At 30.2% G+C, this 25,657-nt stretch overlaps 1 protein-coding gene across 5 annotated transcripts in view; it reads right to left on the reverse strand.

The window, feature by feature from the left end:
* LOC124536666 (rap1 GTPase-activating protein 1) overlaps positions 1 to 25,657 on the reverse strand; it is a 278,996-nt gene that overhangs the window by 47,697 nt on the left and 205,642 nt on the right. The window contains exon 1 of one of the 5 annotated variants that reach the window (XM_047113221.1): positions 17,038 to 17,265. The exons of the other annotated variants lie outside the window; for them this stretch is intronic. Within the exon in view, the coding sequence (XP_046969177.1) occupies positions 17,038 to 17,145 (108 nt within the window). The 5' untranslated portion in view covers positions 17,146 to 17,265. Of the gene's footprint in view, positions 1 to 17,037; positions 17,266 to 25,657 lie in introns of those variants that run through there. 5 annotated transcript variants of the gene reach the window in all.

The raw sequence follows: 25,657 nt of genomic DNA on the forward strand, positions 1-25,657 counted from the left end.
TACGTAGCATAGTGCACCTGGCGAGCGAAATAGGAAAACTCTTCGGATTTTAAAATAAGCTGACTTACATCCGCCGTTAGATAAGATGTTTAATACTGTATGGGGATTTGTGGGACGTCGTTACGTCTTGTTAAAAATCACAAAAGTTCCGCTTGTTATAGCTCTATACACGTAATAGATATAACATTTACTTAAAGGTAGTAACTACGTATAATGTAATGTTACTTAAGACATTCTTTAGACATAATTTTTTTGAACGTACTATAGTATATGTTTATTTTTATTTATAATAAAAATAATTTAAATCAGTTATAAATAATAGTAACAGATCGATTGTTATAACAAATAATATTTTTTAGTCAACTAAGTGAATTATAAAGTTTATGACATTAATTTACATAATTTGTTTTAATATATATCCATACAAAATGTTAAAGATGAGTTAAGAGTACTAGAAAGCGTTGAAATTATATAACATATTTCGTACTTCAGTGAAATTTCCCATAACTGCATTGGCCTTAATGAATTCTCGTGTAAATATAATTCATGAAAAATATTTCTGTAGGTCACTCGCAAACTTGAACGTGGAAAATGTTTCAAGTGTAAAACTACGCTAAAAAGTTTTCGTTTCGACGATTATAGTTTCGAAGTACTTTTATATTGGACTTTATAAACAAACTCGCCCCTTGTATAAACTTATAATATATTATGAATATTCCCAAAGCCCACAACTAACTTATATCAAACTAAATTAATTAAAAATGACCACAGCATATTATGAAACAATTAGTCAGTATTACTATATTAACGCGATGTACTCAAACAGTACCCTGTGGATTTTCATACTGTTTTCACTAATTACTTGAGTCATAAAGATCTTTCTTCTGTTCTTTCATTGTATAATTCATTAGGGTTTTATTAATTGACTGAAATGTAACGATTGGTAAAGGTGTCGGAAAACGACGACCTCCATGGTCGAGTGGTGTGTACACCGGTTTTCATGGGTACGCCACTCTGAGGTCCCGGGTTCGATTCCCGGCCGAGTCGATGTAGATTACCATTAGTTTTCTATGTTGTCTTGGAAATCATCCCTCAAATACAACCATTGTGGCCTAATTCTAGAAAAATCCTGTTATTATCATTTAACAGAATTTCTTCGCAGTTAAATTTATTAAACACAAAAAGGTACAAGAAAAGATGGGTACATAATTGACGATCTCCATGGTCGAGTAGTGTGTACACCGGGTTTCATGGGAACGCCACTCCAACGTCCCGGGTTCGATTCCCGGTGCCGGTCGATGTAGATTATCATTAGTTTTCTATGTTGTCTTGGGTCTGGGTGTTTGTGGTACCGTCGTTACTTCTGATTTCCATAACACAAGTGCTTCAGCTACTTACATTGGGATCAGAGTAATGTATGTGATGTTGTCTCATATTTATAAGATTTATAAGATTTTATTTATAAGAAAAACGATGCCAACTGAAGGTACTAACGTGATCCATGTAAACCAATAGGATAAGGAATCATATTAAACCGGGATGAGTACCTAGATGTTGTCAAATGCACGTCAGGACTTTCCTTACAGAATTACATCAATAAGAAAAATGATGGTCAAAAGTCCACCACATCTATACCACATGTAAATACCACGTGAAGGGGACTTAGCGGAATATTGTACACAGTGTAAATTGTTTAAATTTTAGTGTAAGGTTTCCCTAAGGCGGTTACGACCCGCATCAGGGACGTAATTCTTTGCAAGCTAACGTGCACTCACTAAATGCGGGCCCGTGGTGCTTTTTGCCGGAAAACCGACCTGAGGACTCATTTAATTAAATTAAACACGTTTTGTAATTAAAATATTTGGAGTTCGAAATGCATTTCTTTGTTAATTAAACAGTACAAGTTGTATGTTATATTGTTTTGTACATTTATGTTTGTCTTATTTAAAAAAAATAACAGTTAAAATCTGTCGAATCTGATACATTTTTTAAATAAAAATGTATGTTCCTTACATACTGTATACCTACATATGTCTATTATGTTTTTATTTTACTAGTAAATTCGGAATTTAAACTTTTAATGTTTCACTTCTTAGAACTTAATAATTGATTATTATAGTAACTTCTATGAAAAAGAGTAAATTAATTCCATAACGGTTATATTCAGTTATTCGGAACTTAAAGTAGCGTTTCATTCAATTTAATCCATTAAAAATGTTATAAACGTGCTGTTAAGAGCCAACTTGAAAGTATATTTTGATTTATAATGTTTTAATCATCTTATAAAAAAAAGTTTTCCAGTACCAAACTGTACCGCTTCTGAAACAGTTATATGACAAAGTGAAGCGTTTTTTGTGTTAAAACCTCATTTATGAATGTTATAACTTCAACTTTCATAGTTCATTACAATTAAGCACCTAAAAGATAATATTATTCAAATACTTGTATGGTCTATAGAGATATGTGTGGAGATTATAGTAGTAATTATGTACTTAATACTGTAAATCCAACGGTTAATTACCTATTCGGTACAACAAGAACACAACAAATTGTTACCTCACTGCAGTCTATCATATTTTGCATAAATATAAAGATCAAATATAGAGATATATCAATAAGGAAGCGATGTTTCCGTGAAAAAAATCATAGTTACATAAACCTAATATGTAATTGATGTTACACTGTTTTAGAGTTTATTTCAGCACGCTGCTTTATCCAAATGTTTCTATGACCGTCGATAGCTCTGTATGATGAAAACAAAAAAAGCATTTAAAAAATTAGAAGTTTTTTTTAGAAAATCACGCTTCACACTAGGCTCTCTAATCCAAACAGACAAATATAAAAAGATTTTCTATCTATTTTGCTGACATTATCAATATTATTACAAAAATTTCCGAATTTTCAAATCCGTTAACGAATTACGAAATTGAATTAAAATAATAAATAATCAGACCACTAGGCTCTCTAACCCAAACAGACAAATATAATGAGTCGATTTTGCTGACATTAACAAGATTATTACAAAAATTCCGAATTTTCAAACCGAATTACGAAATTAAATAAAAATAATGTAATTTCATACGTAATTTCGTAACGATAACAGAAATATTTATCTCGGTAGCTGTAATGGATACATCTCGATCACTTTCGAAATCGGATTGCAGTTGCATGAAACGCTTGATCAATAAGATCGCGTGGCCGTGGTGACAATCTCGTAGAGATGGGATGTTCAAAGATCTGAGTTCAGTGACTTGACAGATTTCTCCTCTAGTTACCTAAAGTCGAACTAACGGTATCGTGGCTGATCGTAATTACCCGTACAAGTGTAAATGACAATTTTGCCAACCTGTTTTTTTTGTATGATTCAATAAATCGCTTCTTATGTATACAAGCGAGCGTTTATATAGTGAACAAATCGAGTTTTTATACATATTTACGGTATGTCTGTTTGTAAAGATATTGTTGTATCTTTAAATGGTACTGAGTGTATTTTTCAGGTTCCATTATGTTTTTGCACGTGAAAAACCTAAATATTATTGGGCATTTTAATATATCTTAATTCAAAGAATGGTAAAAATGAATTAAATTGAAATCTGTATTTTTTCGTATATTTCAAGAAACACTAATATTTCACACATCTTAAATATATATAGTTTAAAATAATAGTCAAAGAAAATTGCCTAAAATTTCTATAGTGCGAAGTTTTGTCACAAAAATAAATAGACAGTCATTTGTCACTGTTGTTGTATCAAATAAAAATAACTTTTTTTTATACAGATTTGATTTTCAAATAACACGTAACACAAAGCAAAGAAACACATTAGATTCTCAAACATTTTGTCTAATAAATATAAACGAAAACATTTTCTTTATTTATTCGTATTAATCCAATTATAGAGAATATTTTTAAAGCATTCAAGTGCTATGGAAAGTTCTTATGCAAGTAAAGTAGATTTCTCCACGAGATCAGCCTCTTTGAATAACGCTGTATAAAACGTGACTTTTACTTAATACACAATAAAGGCTAAATGAGAGCTAGATGATTAACTAATGCTTTCATTTTCAATCTCTAATACGATCGTGTAATATCATTATCACATGAAAGTAAATCTGTTTATTTTCTTTATAATATCATGTGTATTAAAAATATATTTATAATGTTCACATACATAGTTATGAATTCCTATTACTTTTTAGGTATGTGCTTTTTGGTTTTTAATTCGGCAAGGAAATATTAAGCAAACATAATACTTCAAATTTGAAAACAAAATAATTAACCATAAATATATGTTCCACGATCGATCGCAGTTCTTATAGCGGCTGAAGCAACCACTAAACTACTCAAGGAAATATAGTACTACAGATTAACCTTTATAAATGTTATTATACATTAAACAAAAAACCTGAATGTCTCAGTGGTAGGAACATGTGACTTCGGAAAAAAACGCCTCTGAATTTACACGTGCTTAACAGAAAACATATTTTATTTATACAATTCATCTCTTAATAGGCAAAAATAGAAAAATCGTGAGGAAACCTCCGTATATTAAAATAAAAATCTGCCATATGTGTATCCACTAACGCTCAATAAATCTGATAAAAAAATATTGTGTTGTGAGCTAAAAGCGTTCCACATCAAAGTATCGACACTTTTCCAGATAGTTTTGGTCGTTCTCGAAACTTTCCGGTTTGATAGAATATCCTGGTAAACTTCTTAAGTGGGTCACGAATCACGATGCATAGTTTTATATATAGTTTAGTCGTTCGATCGATCGTCTGTTGGATGCACTTTCCTAAAATACGATAACATTCCAAAACTCCTCGACTAAAATAGCCTTTAATGAAAATATATTCGCCCCTTTTAATTCGATCTATTTCTGAAACCTCTCTTGAATAAAATTCACAAAACAAAACACATACTTAAACAAATTTATTCGATAATAAATCATTAGTCCATGCATAGAACAAATATTGAAATTTGGAATTCGAAATTTCAATAAAAGCGTCATAAATAAAAAATAAAATCACTTTTTTCGTTCGACACCAGTGACCTACTTCGGATATACAAACACCATATGGGTCTAATCTACGTTAGCCAACAGGAAAACATATAAACCCGAAAGAAAACCAAGTAAATCCTGATTATCAATTAATGATTATAATTTATGGCATCGCATCGTAACACGCGCCATAAATGTGAGGAAACATAAAATAATATGTATAAAATTATTTTTAAAACTGAACTCATAAGCAATCTTTGTTATTACATGTAGCAACTATCATTAAATGTCTATTAGAATTTTTTTATTTATTTAAATTAACACAGATATGTCGTCGTACTTTTGATGTATATTTTTATTAAAGTGGTTTCGTGTATTAATTCCCTCTATATCAACATATAATTCAATTAAAAAAGCGGCCAATTACGAATTGGACTCTAGCAGGAAGGTTTTGTTACGTAACGGCAAAAATATTGCCTTTTTTTTTAGTATTTGTTATTATAGCGGCAACAGAAACACGTCATTTGCGATGTGATGTGAAATTTTAATAGTCTAAATATTTAATACAACGTTTCATGAGATACAACCTAGTGACAGACGATCAGACAGACAGACAGACGGACAGCTAGATAACTGCAAAACTTATAATGCATATAGATACATATTTATATGGATTATCAAGTTATTTTAATTACAATTTACTTGAGTATTATATACAGTACTGAAGGCCGACACATATGTCACTTGAACTAACATTCCGTCATATTTGCTCAGAACGGTTATCGATGTTTCATAGTAAATATTGATTGATACGGAAACGTTGAAATTTCAGCAATAATCGGTCTGTTATTCGGTAATCTTAGTATTGATATGCAAATGTTACCTTTAGAATTGACTTTTGAAGTCTAAAAGATTGCATTATGATTTTTTAGAAGTTTGTTCAGCGTCTTTGTACTAATATACTTATATATTAGATTCTTATATAATAGATCTATTTTACTGTCACTAAAGGCGTCAAATGATATATCACCAATGTATCTTGGGAGAAAAAATAAAGTGGTAGTAGATATATAGAACACAGAGTAAACAATTGTGTTTAAATTGAATAAAGGTCTTAAACAAACGACAGATAATTTCAGCAATAAACACTATAGATTAAATACATTCTGAAACTGGAACATTCACTCTGTAACATTTATATAACATCACAAATTTACATCTTCATTTCCACGCCTGTCTCAATATATCACTTTAATACATGCATCATAGAATAGAATAGAAGTGGCAAGAAATCAAATCAACCACAGATACATCCACAGACTTTCAATATAATTGCGTGGGCGGTTAACTCATAATCAAAATCCTTACAACAATTTATTTTTTGGCAGTTGAAGTCATAAATTTATAACGGTATAAAATTTAAGATCAGAGATCTGTTAGTACGTCATCCCACACAATAACAAAATGTACGTATTTTTATATTGAATTTTATGTATAAAATTGTGTTATGAACAATGATGTTCTAGTAAATAGATATGTCATTAACGCGCAAAAAGTGAAGACTAGAAAACGTCCTAATTGGGACGTTTGCCTTTAGTCGTTTTCATCATAATTATGCCAGTAATAATTTATAATACATCATAATTATGTAGTAATACGTTTTGCGTAATTAAAACATCTAGTTATCCCTTTTACTTATTGTTTTTTATCAAGCTATCATTTTTACTTGTAACGAAATGTAAAATAAACGGTCCCCGGCGCGGCACACTTTTTTCTGTTGTTTAGTATGGGTATAACATATCTGTTTATTAGAATATCATTGGTTATGAATTTCAGTTCAATAAAATATACGTAGAAGTTATAGCGTCAATAGCCCAATGGTTTATAGGCTTCCTAGATATAGTCGTGTCGCAGGATTGATCCTGATCCTATTGGGCTATTGTCGTATCTACTCTTAACACAAGTGATAAGACTAAAAGGAGAGATAAATTGGAATATTAGTAATAGCTTCTATTTCTGTATAAAAAATTAATACAGAAAGGAGCGATAAAAGTTTCGTTAATTTTTAAGTTTATTTCATACTTATTTGTAATGATTGCGATAAAGATTTAAATTTTTTGTGAGAACATAATATGTAGCGGTATTTGTTTAATAGATCACTATTGTGGATGTTTCCTTTCCATATCTAACTTATTCTTTATTCTTCACACGTTCGCAGAAGCCGCTAAAAATAAATACAGAAATTCAACTTGAGATACATTCGATACATTTCGATGCAACTGTTTATACGCGGTATAAAACGTACAACGTTAAATAAAACGAACGTTCGAAATTCAAAAATAGAAACGATTTATTATTAAACAAACCGTAATTTTATTTATACGGAACGTTTTACGGGAACGCGAATGATTTTCAAGTGCAAATAATGTTAGAATGTTACTTTAAATATAAAATTATCAATCACTTTATTAGGCAGAACGCGTTTAACATGAGTTTACTTTCAACTAAGTATATGTAAAAAAAAAGAAATGGCATTGTTAAGCAATGTAATATAAACATGTGTCTGTTTAAATTTGTAGAAGTCTCTTCGACGTTGCTCAACTCGTAAGTGATAGATTTTGATTGGCCAAGCATTTTGGGAGTATATTTATGTCACCATGTCGCAATACATCCTTATTAATATAGTATATTCTGAAAGTGAGTTAATATATTTGTTGCATTTTCAATACCAATCTGAACTTTGCATTTCATAAGGTCTTAAGGTACATATCGTCACACGCGGAAACTAGATCAATAATAAATACACAGAAACATTTTAATATTTCATACCCTTAACCTTATATATCAAAATCAAAATAAACTTTATTCAAGTAGGCTTTTACAAGCACTTTTGAATCGTCATTTTACAATTAAGTGAAGCTACCACCGATTCGGCAAGTAGATTCGACCGAGAAGAACCGGCAAGAAATTCAGTAGTTACTCTTTTTCAAAATTTAAAAAATACATAGTCAAGTTAGTTAAATACAATTATTAAAATTTATATATCCTGCTTGGAAGTCAACAGGTATTAACTCCACGATTTTTCATCATCTATAAAATCTTGTATCGAATAATATGCCTATAAGTCAGTCAATACAATTTTGAATGATCCTAAAATGTAGATTACAAATTGAGTTGAAACGTTCAACAGTGTTCAAGTTCAATAGTTCTCAGAACCCTATTCAGAGCCGATACATTCATTGAATGTATTTGTAGAATACTGAACGAAACCAATACGTTTGCATACAGTATTCCAAAGATATACACTTCCATAGTCAAATAACTGGGAATACTTAGGGGAGTAATGTTTTCGAAGATAATTTAACCAACGAGTAAGCTTTTTAATATTTCTTTGCCACTAAGATCAGTTCTTAATTAGAATAACAACTAGGCAAAGAGGTTTCAAGCAAAGAGGTTTTTTTTTTTTTAAATAGAACTTTAAAAAACAAATGGAAACGCTTGGTGTATATTCTATTTGCAAACAACTCCCGTCTCCGTTTGCTTGCAACACTGATTTATTCAAACAGTAAGACGATTACGTCGGGCCGATTATAATTTCGTGCTAGATCATATTTTGTCATTCTAATCTGAACTTTATTGTTTTGGCAATAAGAAAGTCATGTTAAACTGATGCGGTTGGCATTGATGCAAAAAGATATGCGTGAGTCAGCGAGATTGTATACCTGGTACTATGAATTCATTATTCTCCCTCCGTGTAGTCTAAAGTGGATATTACTTTGTTTTTAACGCTTATAAACACATTTGACTTATCGGTTAAGGTAAAAAATACGAATCAAATGACCTCTATTTCATAAGACATAAAGACTAGATTTGTTTAACATTAAAGGCGCTCAATATTACTAAACCGCAAATCGTTTTGAACTGGTCAGACAACTCAAACACAAGGAGACCCCGATGAGTAATCTTACGTTATTAAACTCAACAATTTATCTTCAATATACGCTTCTATAAATTTATTAGTGTTTATGATGTCAAGATAATTTATCTTATCTTTATAAACACACATACACAGTGACATAGTCAGAATAAAAAAAATTTTTAAAGGAAATCAACAACTACTGTCTCTTACTAGAATAATGTCTCTTCGTTTGAAGAGATCATTTGGAGTAGATTCCAACACGCTTCCCCAATGCGGACTACCTAAAGAAATAGACGAATTGAAAACTAAAATTAAGCAAATGAAAATACAGTGGTGCTTGTTCTAATTTGAGTCCGAAATATTCGATTCAGATACATCTATCATAGTCACTGAAGCACCTCGACTAAACAGTCGAGAACCCGGATGTTATAATAAAATAATCGAATACTTAATCGTTTTATTAGAACACTTACATCAAAGCATCAATACGAGCCGAAATGTCCCAGAGTTTAGAACATTTGCCTCCTAACCGATTATTGCGTGTTCAAATACAGGAGAGCAACACTGATTTTATATACATATAATATACTAAATATTTTATTCGACTCGTGCTCAGAGTTGAAAGAAAATCATTGTGATTAATATGTCTAAACTTCAATGAAATTCTGTCACATGTGTGACAATCCATTCCAAACTGTATCTTCAAAAGAGATAGAAGGCCAGTGGGACAATTACAAGCTGTTTTTTTTTTTCTTTTTTATTTGATAATGAGGTCTTATATCCATTGCTCGCCTCCCATCAAGCGTTGCTCCGCGATAATACTATAAACAGTTCCGATCAGAAAGTTTTTAAACGGTAATAACTTATAAGTTAATTAACTGTATTGGTTTAACAGAAACAGCCTACTAATAGGAAGCATTGACTGGTAATTAGCACTAATAACCGCAAAATTGCTATTTAGAATTACCGCGCTCTGGTAGGTACTTAATGTTAACAGTTCACTGACACTCAATATTAACGTAATTGTAATAAAATCTGCATATTTAAAATAATTGTTTATAATATTTTTGTTCAATAATAATAATATATATTTTATATTTTAATGAATCGCTTTTTAACGCGGACATAATAAATGAGACTTAGAAAGGTCATTTTAAATATCAATTAATAATAATATATGTAATTTAAGTGATTGAATTTAATAATATAACCTGCAATTTATTTTCCTTATCACGTGCAAAAAGTTTTTATATCTAAACGTGGAACGAGTACATTTGAATAGTTGATTGGAAATAAACATAACAGAGAGAAAAAGAAATATTTTCTAGAAATGTAAGTGCTCTGATTAATATATTGTGTAGAACGGTCTGTTTCACATATACTGTTTTCACGATTTGTGAATGTTTAATAGTAATTAATCTAGAGAAAGATACAATATGGCTCAGTTAAAGCGTATACTTTGCTAGTCAAACCTGTTCAAGCTGTAATAAGTGTTTATAATTTATTTGATGAAAATAAATATACCATGTTCTAATACCCTTAGCCTTCTTCACAAGAGAAGAAGAGTATTTGTACCAGTAGTAGGACTTTCATATAACCTAAATGAACATTTTAAAAATGGAATGTCCGAATTTCTCATAACTTAAATAAACATTTTAAAAATGGAATGTCCTAATTCTATTGCTTTGTGATATTCGTGCACTTATCTTTTGAATAATTTTGTTTCAACAATATTAATTACGTTTTTTAAATATCGAATATGATTTTCACCAGAAGTTTTTTTTTTTAATTTGACAAATACATAGAAAAACGTGCACGTCAATGATATCAAGTTTCGATAAGATATAAGAGAAGGAAGTATTTAAATTAAGCACTAAAGGTAATTAAGAAAATGAGCACTTAAAATTAAACAATCAGTGAGATATTTTTAAAAATGTAATTACATTTAAACTGGTACTTCATTTCTTCAAAAAGTTCTAGTTGGCTGAGTAACGAACGAATTCAAGATAGATGGATGGCTCCTCGTTTTAAATTCATGAAAGTTACTCCATTAATGCCATTGTTACTAGTTATAATACGATTGTAAAAATATATTAACATATTTAATGTCAATAACCTCACAATAATCAAGTTATTAATAATAGAATTAAACTAGTTTTATTAATTTATTAAATAATTAAATTATCTATTTCTTCCGACTGTTGAGATGATTTGAATGGTACGTCATAAATTATTAAACCTTTTTTAAATTCTAAATTTAAATAATTTATTATCTATTATTAATAATGTCATATTTTGTAATTATGAGTGAACTAGTTGCCAATAGCAATAGCCAACGACTTTAAGCGAATGCCACACTGTTTAATTATTCAGGATATTATATAATAATGCACTAATAATATCGCCTATTGTTGCATATTTGTATTGATTATTAATTAATGAAATGTGTATTTATAAATTGCATTTGAATATAAGTGACAGGCTGTGGTCTAGATTATCATTTGCATGTGGGTTAGGTAAATAGGTTTTATTTAGGTAATTCTTTTCATATTATTTTTCTACGCTGATCCCGTGTTTCTGAGTTATCATAAAAATTAAATATGCATAGTTTTTTATCTGTTTAACTTTGCCCTCACATCTCTATCGACAGTGTAGTTATGTATGTTCAAATACCAAAATACTTACTGTATTATGATATATGTAGCCTGAACCAATATCCATAATTCTTAATTTTGCTAATCAAAATAGAAACAATGAACTAACATTGTTTGGTGTACAAACATATGCCTTTTTGGTATTAGAAATATATACACAGAAACAAATGAAAATGATGAAACTTTTTTATAATACTTTATCGAACAATACGCCTTATTAATGAAAACTTTTTTGTAACAAGATTAACTTACCTATTATTTGGCAAAAGACAATTAATAGGTAGTTAAATTTGTGTGACAATTTTACTACCAGACCGGGATAAAATGACGTGTTTATATTACGCGCAAAATATTCTACGTAGATAGATATTTTTTTATTGATAATAATAAATACAAACGTGTCACACTATTGATCTAAAACAACTTGATAATAACATATGTATATCACAAGCATAATATTGACAAATAATTAGGTTCTTATCAAATAGCACGTACGACAATGATCTGTCATAATCCTGAAACTGATGATTATGTAGCAGTATTTATTAATAATTGTAAATGTTATTATTAATATATAATAATATTTCGAAATAATAATAAATATTATTTACATAAATCGCAATTTTTTATTCTTATATATAAACCATTTTTTTAGTAATGAACAATTATAGTATACATTTTGTAATAGCATAAGGAGAATAAAGAAAGTATGTCATCCTAGATTACAAATCAAATGATAAATTCATACACACATATATTAGTATGTTTATGATATATACATGTTACAATATAGAATTCTTACCGATTTTCTTGCACAATATTTTAAAAAATACGCAATCTTTTTATTCACTATTTTCATATCGGAGTTTACAAACGAAATGTAAAGGAAATTTACTTTCCACTTAAATAGCCACAGCTTGTGCCAAATCAATTGAAAACTAACATGTCTGGACATGTTCAGGTAGAATACTTATCGGGTAAATAAATATATTTTGAACAACCTCTAGACATAACTAAAAATGATAAACGTTGGAAATTTTGAATTTCGAATGATGAAAATATGATAAGCTTTATTTTTTTTTTTAAATAAATAATGCACTGGTATTTTTTTATTCTGCCTAACAAAACGAACTCGTAGCATAATTATTATTTCTATAATTGAACAATTGTATTTCTAAATTTAAAAATATTTTATTAGAATATAAAACATATACTGTTTTTTATTTCTAATAATAATTACTATAAAAACTCGACTCACTTACATTTCACATAGTTTGTGGAATTTTCGCTTTTTACTCAAGTTTTTACAAAACTTTCATAGAGAATAGTACTCAAGATGAATTACGGACTATATTCACCGCATTATATAGACTTTAGTTACAATGTAATTTCATATAAATCTTTCTTTTCTCCCACAAGTGCAATATAGTTATGATTTATTAAACCCATGACCGTTCTTGGAGTTTATTCTCACATAAAGCGGCCTATAAGAAGCTGTCGAGAAATCTCATAATAACAATAATTACTATCACGCTATGGGAATCGCTGAAGAGTTCACAATAGTTAGAGAAATCAAGTTTAAGTGTATCGATAGAACAATCGCTCTAAGCTTTGCGCGAATTTCGAATTCACGTCAAATAAAAAAAAAATGTTGTACTGGCTACTTTTTTTGTTTTACATAATATACTAGTCCGCCAGTCAATCTTCTCTTATAATACCTAAGTAAAATAAGTAATCGTTTATATCTTTAATTTATTAAATATTTATCAGACGTATTTTTAAATGGTATTGTATACATGAGCTGAGATGTCCCAGTGGTTAGAACGCGTGCGTCTTAATGATTTCGGGTTCAAACCCAGACAAGCACTACTATATACTTGCATGTGCTTAACTTGTGTTTATAATTCATCTCGTACTGCCACATGTGCATTCCACCGCATTGGAACAGCGTGGTGGAATATGTTCCAAACCCTCTCTATAGAGGAAGAGGAGACCTTAGCCCAGCAGTGGGAAATTTACAGGCTGTTACTAGCTATACATAGGTATAAATATTACTATTAAATTAATCAACATATTTACTCAAAATCCATTCGAACCTCGAATTATTTTACACAATATGACACATAATTTCGTAAAATCGATATGACGCTTCCGTTTCTTGTTTTCATAAATATTTAACGATTGCGTGCTCTTTAACACATTTAAGAAACTATAATTTACGTAATTTCAACCTATAACATCGTAACAGAAATTTACGGGCAATTAAGATTAAGATAAGTATTAGGCCACTGAATCTTAATTTCCATACTTACTAAAAAAAAAATATTATGTTCGAGTATGACTGGGTTACGAAGTAAAAAGTCACTTCAGCTCATACAGATGCTTCATAGAATATTAACCAAACCTTGCACCATCATAGTACCGTCTATCTGGTCAACAGAGATGTTTTCTAATCGTCCTGTCATTACACTGGCTAACTCAGCATTCAAAAAAAAGCTCAGGTAATATACAATATAAATTTATCAATTCAAAACTTAACACCAAATTTTTTATATAATAATAGTTATATGCTATTCATTATTAATAATTATTAATAATAAACAGCTATTTATGTATTTGTTAGTTTTTCCTGTAATATTTCTCAATAATGGAAACACCTAATTATATTATCGAATTGTGTATTGTGGTAACCCATTATTTATCATTGACACACAATAATAATAATTAAAATAAATAACGTAGTCTTATACGTCATACATTTTTTAAATGGAAACATTTACTTATTTTGTATTATAAATAAAGAAATACGAATTAGTGATGATTATAATTATGAAGTAAATTATAATGTAAGCTTAACAGATAATAAAATTATAAGTAACATACTAAAAATAAAAAAGGTTTTAAGCAAGTTGATTGAAAGAAATTGTATAGACAAAGGCGTTTCACAAAATTGGCATATGCTGGTCAAAACGTATATTCGTTGTATTGCAACAAACAGTAGCATGACAGCTGTTGTGGACACCTGCCTTATGGCACAACTGTCGCCATGACGACCAGGGCTCAAACATAAGGCGTGCGTGTGACTTGAAATGAGACTACAACGATGCTGGAAATAGTATTCCCTTTCCGTTCTAATATTTATCTATGAAATATAGCTTACATTGAAATATTACCACTACGTTTAATTTAATAAGCCCTACCACGTGGTGGTAGGGCTTTGTGCGAGCCCGTCTGGGTAGGTACCACCCACTCATCAGTTATTCTACCGCCAAATAACAGTAGTCAGTATTGTTGTGTTCCGGTTTGAAGGGTGAGTGAGCCAGTGTAACTACAGGCACAAGGGACATAACATCGTAGTTCCCAAGGTTAGTGGCGCAGTGACGATGTAAGGAATAGTTAATATTTCTCACAGCATCATTGTCTATGGGTGATGGTGACCACTTACCATCAGGTGGTCCATATGCTCGTCCGCCAACCTATACCATAAAAAAAAATAAAAAAAATATACAAGAAATTATATCTTAGTACATACATTTTAAATAAAAATGATGGCTATAATGTTTATAATTACAAGTGTTGCATCAGTCGAGGGTAATTTTTTAAATATTATTTGGTAAATTATTATCTTAATGCTGAGCAATGATGAGAGAAGGTTTGAAACTTCTCCTACAAGACTCCACTGCCACTTGGTGAATGTAAACGTGACCGATCCAGGTTATTTTTTTTCCAAAGAAACTGTTCATGAGTAGGTACTAGAGATATAAAAAAAAAACCTATAATCCTAATAATGCTTCCGTTTGAATTCCGCGATCATATGATATATCTTGATCCAATCAAACCAACGAGAAAATATAATAAGAATCTTTATTCAATAAATATGATTTACTTTTAAATTTCGAAGATCATCGATCTGTCATAACAAAAAGTATTCAATCGCTACGATGACATCATACTAACTGTAGTTTTGTTGACGGTTCTCATATACGTGTAAAAGAAGGTTTACATTCGAAATATACTAAGTGTTAAGTCCTTGTAACACATTGATATAAACGTAGTTATGCATATCACATATGAAAAAAATATACTTAAAGGAAATGTGTACTTAAGTCTGTTTGTATTTTAATGAAAAAATTATAGTAATTTTTTTTACTTGACAAATTTACTTGATATTGCCTAAAATTTTTTAATAGAAAAAAGGTTTTATTATTATTTTAATATAATTTAATAAATTACAAGCAAGAACATAAAAATTATAAATATAGACGAAGTAATGAAAATTTTAATTTTTAATTTTAGTTAAGACGAATTTTAGATAGCTTACACACGTAAACTAAAACTCGGAAGTTAAAAAAAAATCAAACGATTAATCAACACAATATCAGCTATATATTTTTGTACATAACAACATTATAGCATTTTCTATAAATACTTTATACGACAAAACATAAATGTTACTTAAAAAAAAACAACTCTAGTTAAAGAGTGGTTAAAAATGTAATTGGGTGGTGATAAGCAGCGCGGAACAGAAACTTGTTCTGCGCAGGAGTGCCTGTATCCGGTGGTTAAGGATGCCACATTCAACTGCTTCATTTGTTTTTTGCTGACATTACAATTGCTCGTAATAAACCACTCATGTATGTTATTTACATAGAAAATTGTTTTAATAATTAATATATAATTTAAAAGATTATACACATTGAAATGGCAAGCTATGAATTTGACTTGCAAATATTATAATTACAAGACTACCATCATTATACTATTTTATTTAGTTAATAAAATTACTAATCGTAATTATTACAGTTGGTAATACAAAAACACATACGTAATGTTTTTTTTATATTTTTTTTAGTTGCCACAGCCCTAAACGCAATAGAATAGTAATGTGACTATATCATGTACGTCGAATGACAAGAATGACCGCGAAAATTCAGTAACACAAATAATAGTTAATTGGGCTTGGCATCTCAATAAAATGCGAAACAAATGTTTGAATTTTTTTAACATTGTCATTTTTTTTGTCGATATTTACATAGGCGGAATATATATAAACAAGCGCGGCTGTAAACAGGAGTCGCTGCCAACAATACTATTTATACTTAGTATTGACGTAATGTAAAAAAAACAAGCGATTAAAAGATTTCCTTTCGATATTCATTCTATAAAACTTTTAATTGTAATCGTTTTACGTAATTTTTAATGTTATTCTAAATTCAAATATCTTTAACAATGTTGAAATATTTTATCTGTCTATTACCACCATACTGGGGTGACCTTTCGATGTATATGATATTGAGCAAATTTCGTAACACACTATATTTTATAGCAAAAAATCGTTTTGTAATCAGTCATTGATAAGATTGGCCCGGATTCAAGGCCACCCGAACATCGCATTTACAGCGCCAATATATACAATCAATCGAAAACTTTGAAGTTTTGTAAGCATAAGAAGCGAAAATATTACCTCGTCGGAAGCCGGTGACGTTAAAGGCGAGTCCTTTGAATCACGCCTTTTCGTTATAAACTCTATCACCAAAGTGTTCAAAGAGGTTCTTCTACGCGAATATATCATTTTGAAAATCGAATCACTTCCAAAGCAAACGTCACTTCACACAATTCCTGACACTTGAGCACATAAAAAAAAAAAAAAAACATTCGAATGTTGATTATAATAATGCGTCCGTCCCATCTGAATTAACGCAGGAAAATGATGTATGAAAACTGGCAACGTACTGAAATACTGATAGCATTGGCACCAGGAAAACGTGTGATAACATGGAGCTCACAACAAATAATATTAAAGGTATTACAGAATTAGCTTCGAATAAAAATATTTATATCACGCTTCTTCACTGCTATATATAAACTAACCTGATTTAGAATTAAGTAATGCGTTTTGGTAAATTAGAAAGACATAAAACCAAGCACTTTTAGCGCTTGATTGACATATTTGTCAACAGAGTGGGTTAATTACGTTTTAAACAATACACATGTTATGTGTTTCTTTTTTTTAAGAACAATAAATATTTGAAAAAAGAATTAAATTTTTCGAAAAAAGAATATTTACATAATGTTGTAATGTTATGTTACGGTTTCAGATAAACATAGAAACGTAGTCGTTTTTCACTTGTCTTTAAAAGGAAAGCTAATGAATAGTCTGACCACGAGGTTAGTTTAAACAAAAGGCTAATACTTTGTACAGTGAAAACAAACAATGGCTTTTTGCTTTGTGCCGTGGTCTAAGAATTACAGGAAAATATATATAAATAGATCACAATACAAGGCTGCAATTATTGTTAATATTAATTATTTTATATACTTCATTATATTGAAGGCCGTGTACCGAATTTATTATAGATGGTGGTAATGAGTTCACAATAATAGTTATTTATAAGTACGTATGTGTATATTACGTATATAATTATGTGTTTTGATATAATGAGGATTTATCAATGCGGTGTTTTCGATCGCTATTTAATACACTTAGAATTATTTAATACAATTATTCTTATTAGTTGCCGCCCGGTGCTTCGCTCATGTGTTATTTTGTTGGTTGTCGTGTGTTAGGCAAAAAAAGATCACAAATTCTTTATTGGAGTTCAAGTTTGCTTCATACAAAATTCCATCAATTTCATCAGACAGACAGACAAAGTTACTTTCACATTTATGACATGAGTATAGAAGGATAGATTAGGATAATCATTGATATTTTAAATATACTATTATACAGCTAATAAGTTTTAAATAGCATAGTTGGTATATCTTTTCTATCTTATTACATTAATTTATTCTCATTTTAATATTCTTACTTCGTTTCAAGATAAAAATTGAATGAACTTCATTAATTAAATCATTCTTTGAAGATACTTTGTCTTTTCTCAGAACATTATAGTGTTTAAATCGTAGAAAAATATATTCATTTGAAATAAAACATACTTTTATATAATATTAATAACAGCAGAACAAGAAATGCATTACACTAAGTGACTTAATTTCGCTTTTAAGAAACAAAGAAACGGCGTGTTATTAAAACTCATCTTAAGTGAGGTTTAAAAAGCGATTAAAACACTTTCATAATTGCTGCCTAACTTTGAAAGGGGGTTTCCCATACAGGCTAGGACAAAACATGCAGCTATTTCACTTCATAAATCTGTTAGCATTAAAGATGATGGCACTCATTGCGTGGGCTCAAGCACAGAACAGTAGCGCCTAGCGGCTCTCTCGGAAAAAGCGAGCTGTTATTATACGTAATTTCTTCGCCTCCACACATAAACATAGCTTAAATAATACGGCTAGTCGAGTAAATCTTTTTTTTTTAATTCTTTCGATAAAGTTTAGAAGATTATGTTTTTTCACCAACTGTTACAAATATTCCATTGCTTTTGCTTAGAAGAAAAAGTATTATTAGCAACTAAAGTAGTATACTAGAAGTAATACTAACTGTATTAGTTTACTAGAAGCAGTTTTTCTACTCTTAGTGTATTGTTAACGTGCATCAGGTTTAATGAAAATGACGAAAATATAATACAAGGAATAAATACATTTTGTGACTGACGTATTGTACTTTTAAGGCATTATTTTGCACTACCAATATCTATAGACAACGTACTTACCATGAGGTAGCCTATTTGTCCATTAAGGTATTTACAATACAATTTAATTATGATCTGTAATGTATCTTTATCATAGCGTTAATTAACGTTATCTACACTGTGGCAACAGCAACGCTCTCTTTGGTAAGACCTCATCTTCACGCAGTGTGAAAACGTTTTTTGCAATTTTCTTTGCATTAGGATTTCCATTGCTTGGAGGAAAAAAATTCAACTACAATAGAGAAGCGGCTTTTACAGTAAATCTATGTATTCCATGCATACATGTATGCCTATTAAATTATAACGTTGGATTAATTAACAAATTTTTGTTTGTTTTGTGTATATCAGCAGTATTTCTGCATACAAATCATTGATACCTCATTTATAATAGCTTTATGCTACCACCTAAAAAGAATACTTAGTCTATCAGTGTACCAGTATAGTTGCAGGCACAAAAGACATAACAACTAAGTTTCCAAAAAGGAATGATTAATATTTTAATAGCACAATTGTTGTAGTTGATACATATGTCCATACACCAACCTTTTTCTAAAAAAAAGCTGTAAAAATGAATATCTAAGTTACCGTCCTAGATATAAATGAACGTAAAAAACTACATACGCATACCTATCATGTATATATCTATATTATAAAGGCGAAGAGATTGAATGGTTGACCTACTAATCTCAGGAGCTAGCAGTTCGCTTTGAATAATTCTTTTTGCGTTACATAGCCCGTTTAATGGAAGGTTATTGGATACATACCTTCACGCTACGGTCGGCTAGAGCGGAGCGGTAACCAAAAACGCCAGCGAATATGGCGTTCTGAATAAAACAGGTATATGCAATTTTATGTGAAACCACAGAGCTCATTATATTAATTTTATTTATTCATATGAATAATAATTTGAATTCAAATCTATACTAATATTATAAATGCGAATGTAACTCTGTCTGTTTTTGTAACCTTTTCGCGCTTGAACCCCTAAACCGATTTAGATGAAATTTGTAGGGGGATAGTTTGAGTCCCGACGACTATAGGCTTTTGTAAGTCACCACTCGAAGGTTGAAATGTGGTAAAGTTTTATAATTATTGCGCGGGCACCTAAGCAGGTTCACCTAGTGAAATATAAATTAACACTTATAGGTTATACGCATTCTACAAATAACAGTAGTGCATGTATAAAATTAGATATCAAAGTATTAATCATAACTTATAATTTTGAACTTTCTAGCGACCTTTAAAATCGAAGATATTTATAGCAATTGTATGAATAGATTGAAATGACATAGTCATTTACCATGTTATATATAATTAGTTCTAGCTATTACCTGCGATACAATACTTTTCAAGTAGGCAAATAGATCTACTAGTAGAGTGATCATCCACGCCCATAGACACGAATAAATATCAAAAATCCTCAACAAAGCCAATGCGCCACCAACCTTGACAACTCAGAACTCTGTGTCAGAATTAGGTACTTAGTTGGGGCCAAGTAGTTAAATAGGGATGAGTTTAAACCAGAACAAAACGACACTAAGTATGTATCACTGTTTGGCGCTAGAATTATTTAATTCTATTTTTAAATATCGTATTGATTTTAATATAAACGTAATTATTGCAATACGAGAATTTGCATATATATCCCGTATCTCCCGATACAGATAACGTAACATAGGAAACAGGAGATAGCGTGCGATAATACACGAACTTGTATCGTATCAGCGTGTCTCGGTCAAAGGCCTTTATCATTGAAATTATTATTGTCAAAAGAAAGGTGAACGCCACTCAATGAACTGATAAACTTTCAATATTATATTAATTGTCATTTAACAGATCGACGGGTGAAGTCGTTTGTACGCAATATACGTAATTAAATGCGGCAGTGATTTAAATATACATTTACTATCACATTATTTATATGCGATTCCAGGGTATTTCAGGGTAAATTCATAATAATATATTCTAACGTTAGATAATGATAACCATCACCTAACGTTAGAATATATATTATGTTATATTAGTAGAATTTAGGCACTCATATATTATATGAAATTCGAGAGTTTTATTTCATAAACGATTAATCTTACTAAATATATACTATTATTTATATGTTCAATTTAAAAAAAAGGGGTCCCTTAACCTACATTCAGAGGACAGACAGAGGTCCGTACGAACTCATGCCTCTGAATTAGGAACGAAATATATTCTCATAGACGCACTTGTTTTCTCACCTCAACATAAATATTTAATGAACCTTACGCCTTTCTACAATATCTCCAGAGACGTTTTTTTAAGATATACTATACAGGATAGTCGAAAATTGTGCGAAGCGCTATGTATTTTAGGACCTTTGCTGACAAGGGTCTTTGTGTTATTGCTGGGAGTCATGCATGGTGTCCTACGTAAACTGCCTACCGTCTCATACATATTAATAAATGATATGATCTCCAAAGACACTGGATTCTAAAGCAAATATAAACATATACATGAACAAAATAACAATTTTCGTATAAGAATAAAACCTCGTACTATTTAATTAAAGTATAATACAACGTGATTTTTTTTCTTTGTAAGTAATATTTAAGATGCATTTGTTTTTATTTTCGAATTCTAAATTCAAACGTACATAAGATGTAAACCACTAAGCCGTACAAAGAAATACAAGAAATTCAGAGTTTAATTTCTGTATACGAAAACAGACGCTAACAATCGCCGAAATCCCAAATGCAACATCGATAGCACTGCACCATTTGTTTAAACGTTTATTTTAAAGGCGCAACATTAAGCGAACGCGTGCAAACATTCTAGTCTACGAGAGCTGTTAAAATCATTAATAAACCGACTTATTCTTTGCTACACGATAAGAAAACTTTTTAATTGGAATTAGAATAGGTACGTACGTATGTAACCTCATACTTTTTACTTAACATTTTCTTGATGTTTTATGCAAACGTAATTATTACCCATCTAAGTAATCTACTTAACAGATATAGGCCACAAAGACTTACTGGCTTTTCTTAATAATCTTATTAGCGGCTGAACTCAATTGAGAGATTCTAATAAAAGAAAATGAAAATACAGTAATAAATTACTTCGCTCGCTATTGCAAGCAAGTCATCTGTCTAGTCTAGATGGTCATCTAATTTAGTTACATATATTTATCTAACTAAATCAGATGACTAGATTATCCTATCTAGGAGAATAATATGCATTTTTTAATCATATAATTTTATGCCACAAAATTTTCCAACCGATCTGCCCACAACCGCAGTTTCTGAAAATGATTTAAAACTTTTGAAAACGAATTAATTTATGCGATTAATGTGGCGTTAACTTTAAGAACAATTCGAATTAAATCGATTGGATTCTATTGTTTTATCGATTTTAATGTAACATTACAATTACTAATTAATTATATCGGAAATTTGGATTTATAAATAAATAAATAAATATGAGACAACATCACATACATTACTCTGATCCCAATGTAAGTAGCTAAAGCACTTGTGTTATGGAAAATCAGAAGTAACGATGGTACTACAAACACCCAGACCCAAGAAAATATAGAAAACTAATTATAATCTACATTGACTCGGCCGGGAATCGAATCCGGGACCTCGGAGAGGCGTACCCATGAAAACCGGTGTTCACACCACTCGACCACGGAGGTCGTCATTTATATTGTTGTATTGAAATAACGAAACCATTTTAATAAATATATGTAATAATATATATGTTAATAATGTGCACCATTACCCGGTTTATTTGTATGTGTAATTAGTTGACTTAACTGTACAAGTAATTGTGTATGTGTGTGTGTGTAAAAAATCAATTTGACGACGAAAGTAGTTTAATAATTCGTACGACCAACCCCAAAAATTTCCCAGTAACAATAAACTAATACCTATTCAATCAGCTAAAAGCGTGGAGTGAATCAAATTCGTCGATGTAATAATTGCGCCATAAAGTCTATTAGATACCTCACACCTCATACTTATAAGACTATTACGAGTTCGCGGATGACAACACAGTTTTTTTTGTCCAAATGATTGGCAAATATCCTAAGCGACCTGCTTAATAGATTAAAATCTATTATTATGCATCGCGGAAGTCGATAAATACTAAAATATTCGTTTATCTCTTAACTACATATAAAGCTCACACACACATCTAAGGTCTTGATAAATCTATACTTCTATACTATTATTATAAAAGTGAAAGAAAGAAAAAACTCTGTCTGTCTGTCGCTATTTCATTACCAAACCACTGCACCGAATTTGATGAAATTTGGTATGAAGCAAACTTAAAGTCCAAGGAAGGGCATAGACTTTTTTATTACAATCAATCTGCGAAAACGCGAGCGCAGCTGCGAGCGATAACTAGTCTTAGAATAAAATAAGTTCTTCAATTCTAAATGTACTATTAATCTATTCCAATTCCATTAAATATTCGGATCATAATAATAATTTACTAAATACATAATAGCATAATTTACAACAACAGACAGAAATTGGATATCCACATTACAATAATTAGTAATATGAACTTGGTGATGTGTTGTGAAAATACATACAAAACTCAATATAGGTACGTACGTACGTACGAAGGTTTTAATAAATTTCAGTTTAGAAAATTCTTTAGCGTGAAAACAATAATAACTACATCAAACAAAATACCTGCGTTATATTAAATTCTTTGGTATATTAAAAACAGCGTGTTTTGTTTATCCAATACAATATAATCCAAAGGATAACAAATTGGATACAAGTAAAATCTTGTTCCTTATTCAAATAAACGAGAAAAACTAAGATATAAAACCTACATTCGCGCAAGGCTGACGTAATGCGACCTTTACCTGCCGCATGACGGAAATAATTGCCCGACTATACTTTTTTTTTTAAATTACCGTATCTAAACGATTCAAACATTAGATATACGTTGAAATTTATACGCTTATAGTACAAAACAAGGTTTTGATGTGTAGTTTATTAATTAAGTGATAAATTACATACCAATAATAGAAGATACATTTCAAATCGCAATCAAAAGCATCCATACCTGTAACAAAAAACATTAATAAATATATATTGAAATAATTCATTTTTTGGTTTTATTCATAAACATGAAGAAACATTGATTGCTAGGATTTACATTTATTTTAACGACCTAGATATATGGAAGTGTTACTGGTAGGTTATTTGACGGTAGATGCCGAGGTTCTGAATATAAAAAAACAGACGTTAATTAAAAAAAATAAGAGATATTACTAAGTTTATTAAAGAGCAAACAAGGAGGTTTTGACATTCAAGTTCATAATTTAAATTAATATTTCGTGCGTTCAACAATTAATTAAATATTACGGTAACCATCAATGTGTAGAAACAATTTTTGTAAGTTGGCAGCCCTACCTAAAAGACACCAGTACCTTAACGTTCACGCTTATGGATATTTAATTTAATTAAGTAATCATTTTCATAACTACGAATAAATTTACAGAATATATTTTCCCATCATAAAATAAAATCGTGCGTATAATCTTTCGTCAACACAACCCAGTTTCGAAACGTCGTAAACTTAACATAAATAATATTGTGGGACAATGTATAGTTACGAAAGCGGAACACTATGCACATGCTGTATGTTGTGATAGATGCATTTGTTTATACAAAAATGCGCTTAAATTGTTATTGGATATAATCGCTGCTGGAGCGCGCAGTTTAATATTTATTGATCTTTGTTCTTATATAAAATATTAGAGACCAGTTTTGTACAGGTCAATTGAGTATAGAGTACATATATTACAACACAGCTGGGCTAAGTCCTCCTCGCTCTTTGAGGAGAAGGTTTGGAACATATTCCACCACGCTGTTCCAATGCGGGTTGGTGGAATTCTCATGTAGCAGAATTTCTAAGATATTTGACACAAACAGGTTTCCTTCACCGCCAAGCACAAGATGACTTATTAACACAAATTAAGCACATGAATTTTTAGTAGTGCTTGCCTAGGTTTGAAACCGCATTCATCATTTAAGATGCAGCGCTTCTAACCACTGGGCCATCTCGCCTCTTAGAGTATAATACATAAATATAACTTTTTTTTATACATTATAGGATTTAATAATAATAAATTTGTTCACCTATCTATTATTAGTTCTGGTGATTACCTCTAAAGGCAAACAAACAAAAATTATTTTTATAATATTAGAAAGAAATACGTTTTAAGAGTTTCTTCCGACAGTAATTTGATATATGTAACCATTTCAAGAATGTTGTATGTGTACATACAATCAAACGTTTATAGATACACTTTAATTGCTTTTTGTCTTTTTTAATATAATTCAGAGAGTGAGTTATGAAGTGTAATAAAAATCATTAAATTAATACTTTTGTGACAGTAAATACTTTAACACGTAATCTTCATTCCTACGATTTTAATTACTAAAAATGAATTCTTGAAATATATTATATAATAATTATTTGTCTATTACC

Source organism: Vanessa cardui, chromosome 17, assembly GCF_905220365.1.
Source record: "Vanessa cardui chromosome 17, ilVanCard2.1, whole genome shotgun sequence".
Taxonomy (NCBI): domain Eukaryota; kingdom Metazoa; phylum Arthropoda; class Insecta; order Lepidoptera; family Nymphalidae; genus Vanessa; species Vanessa cardui.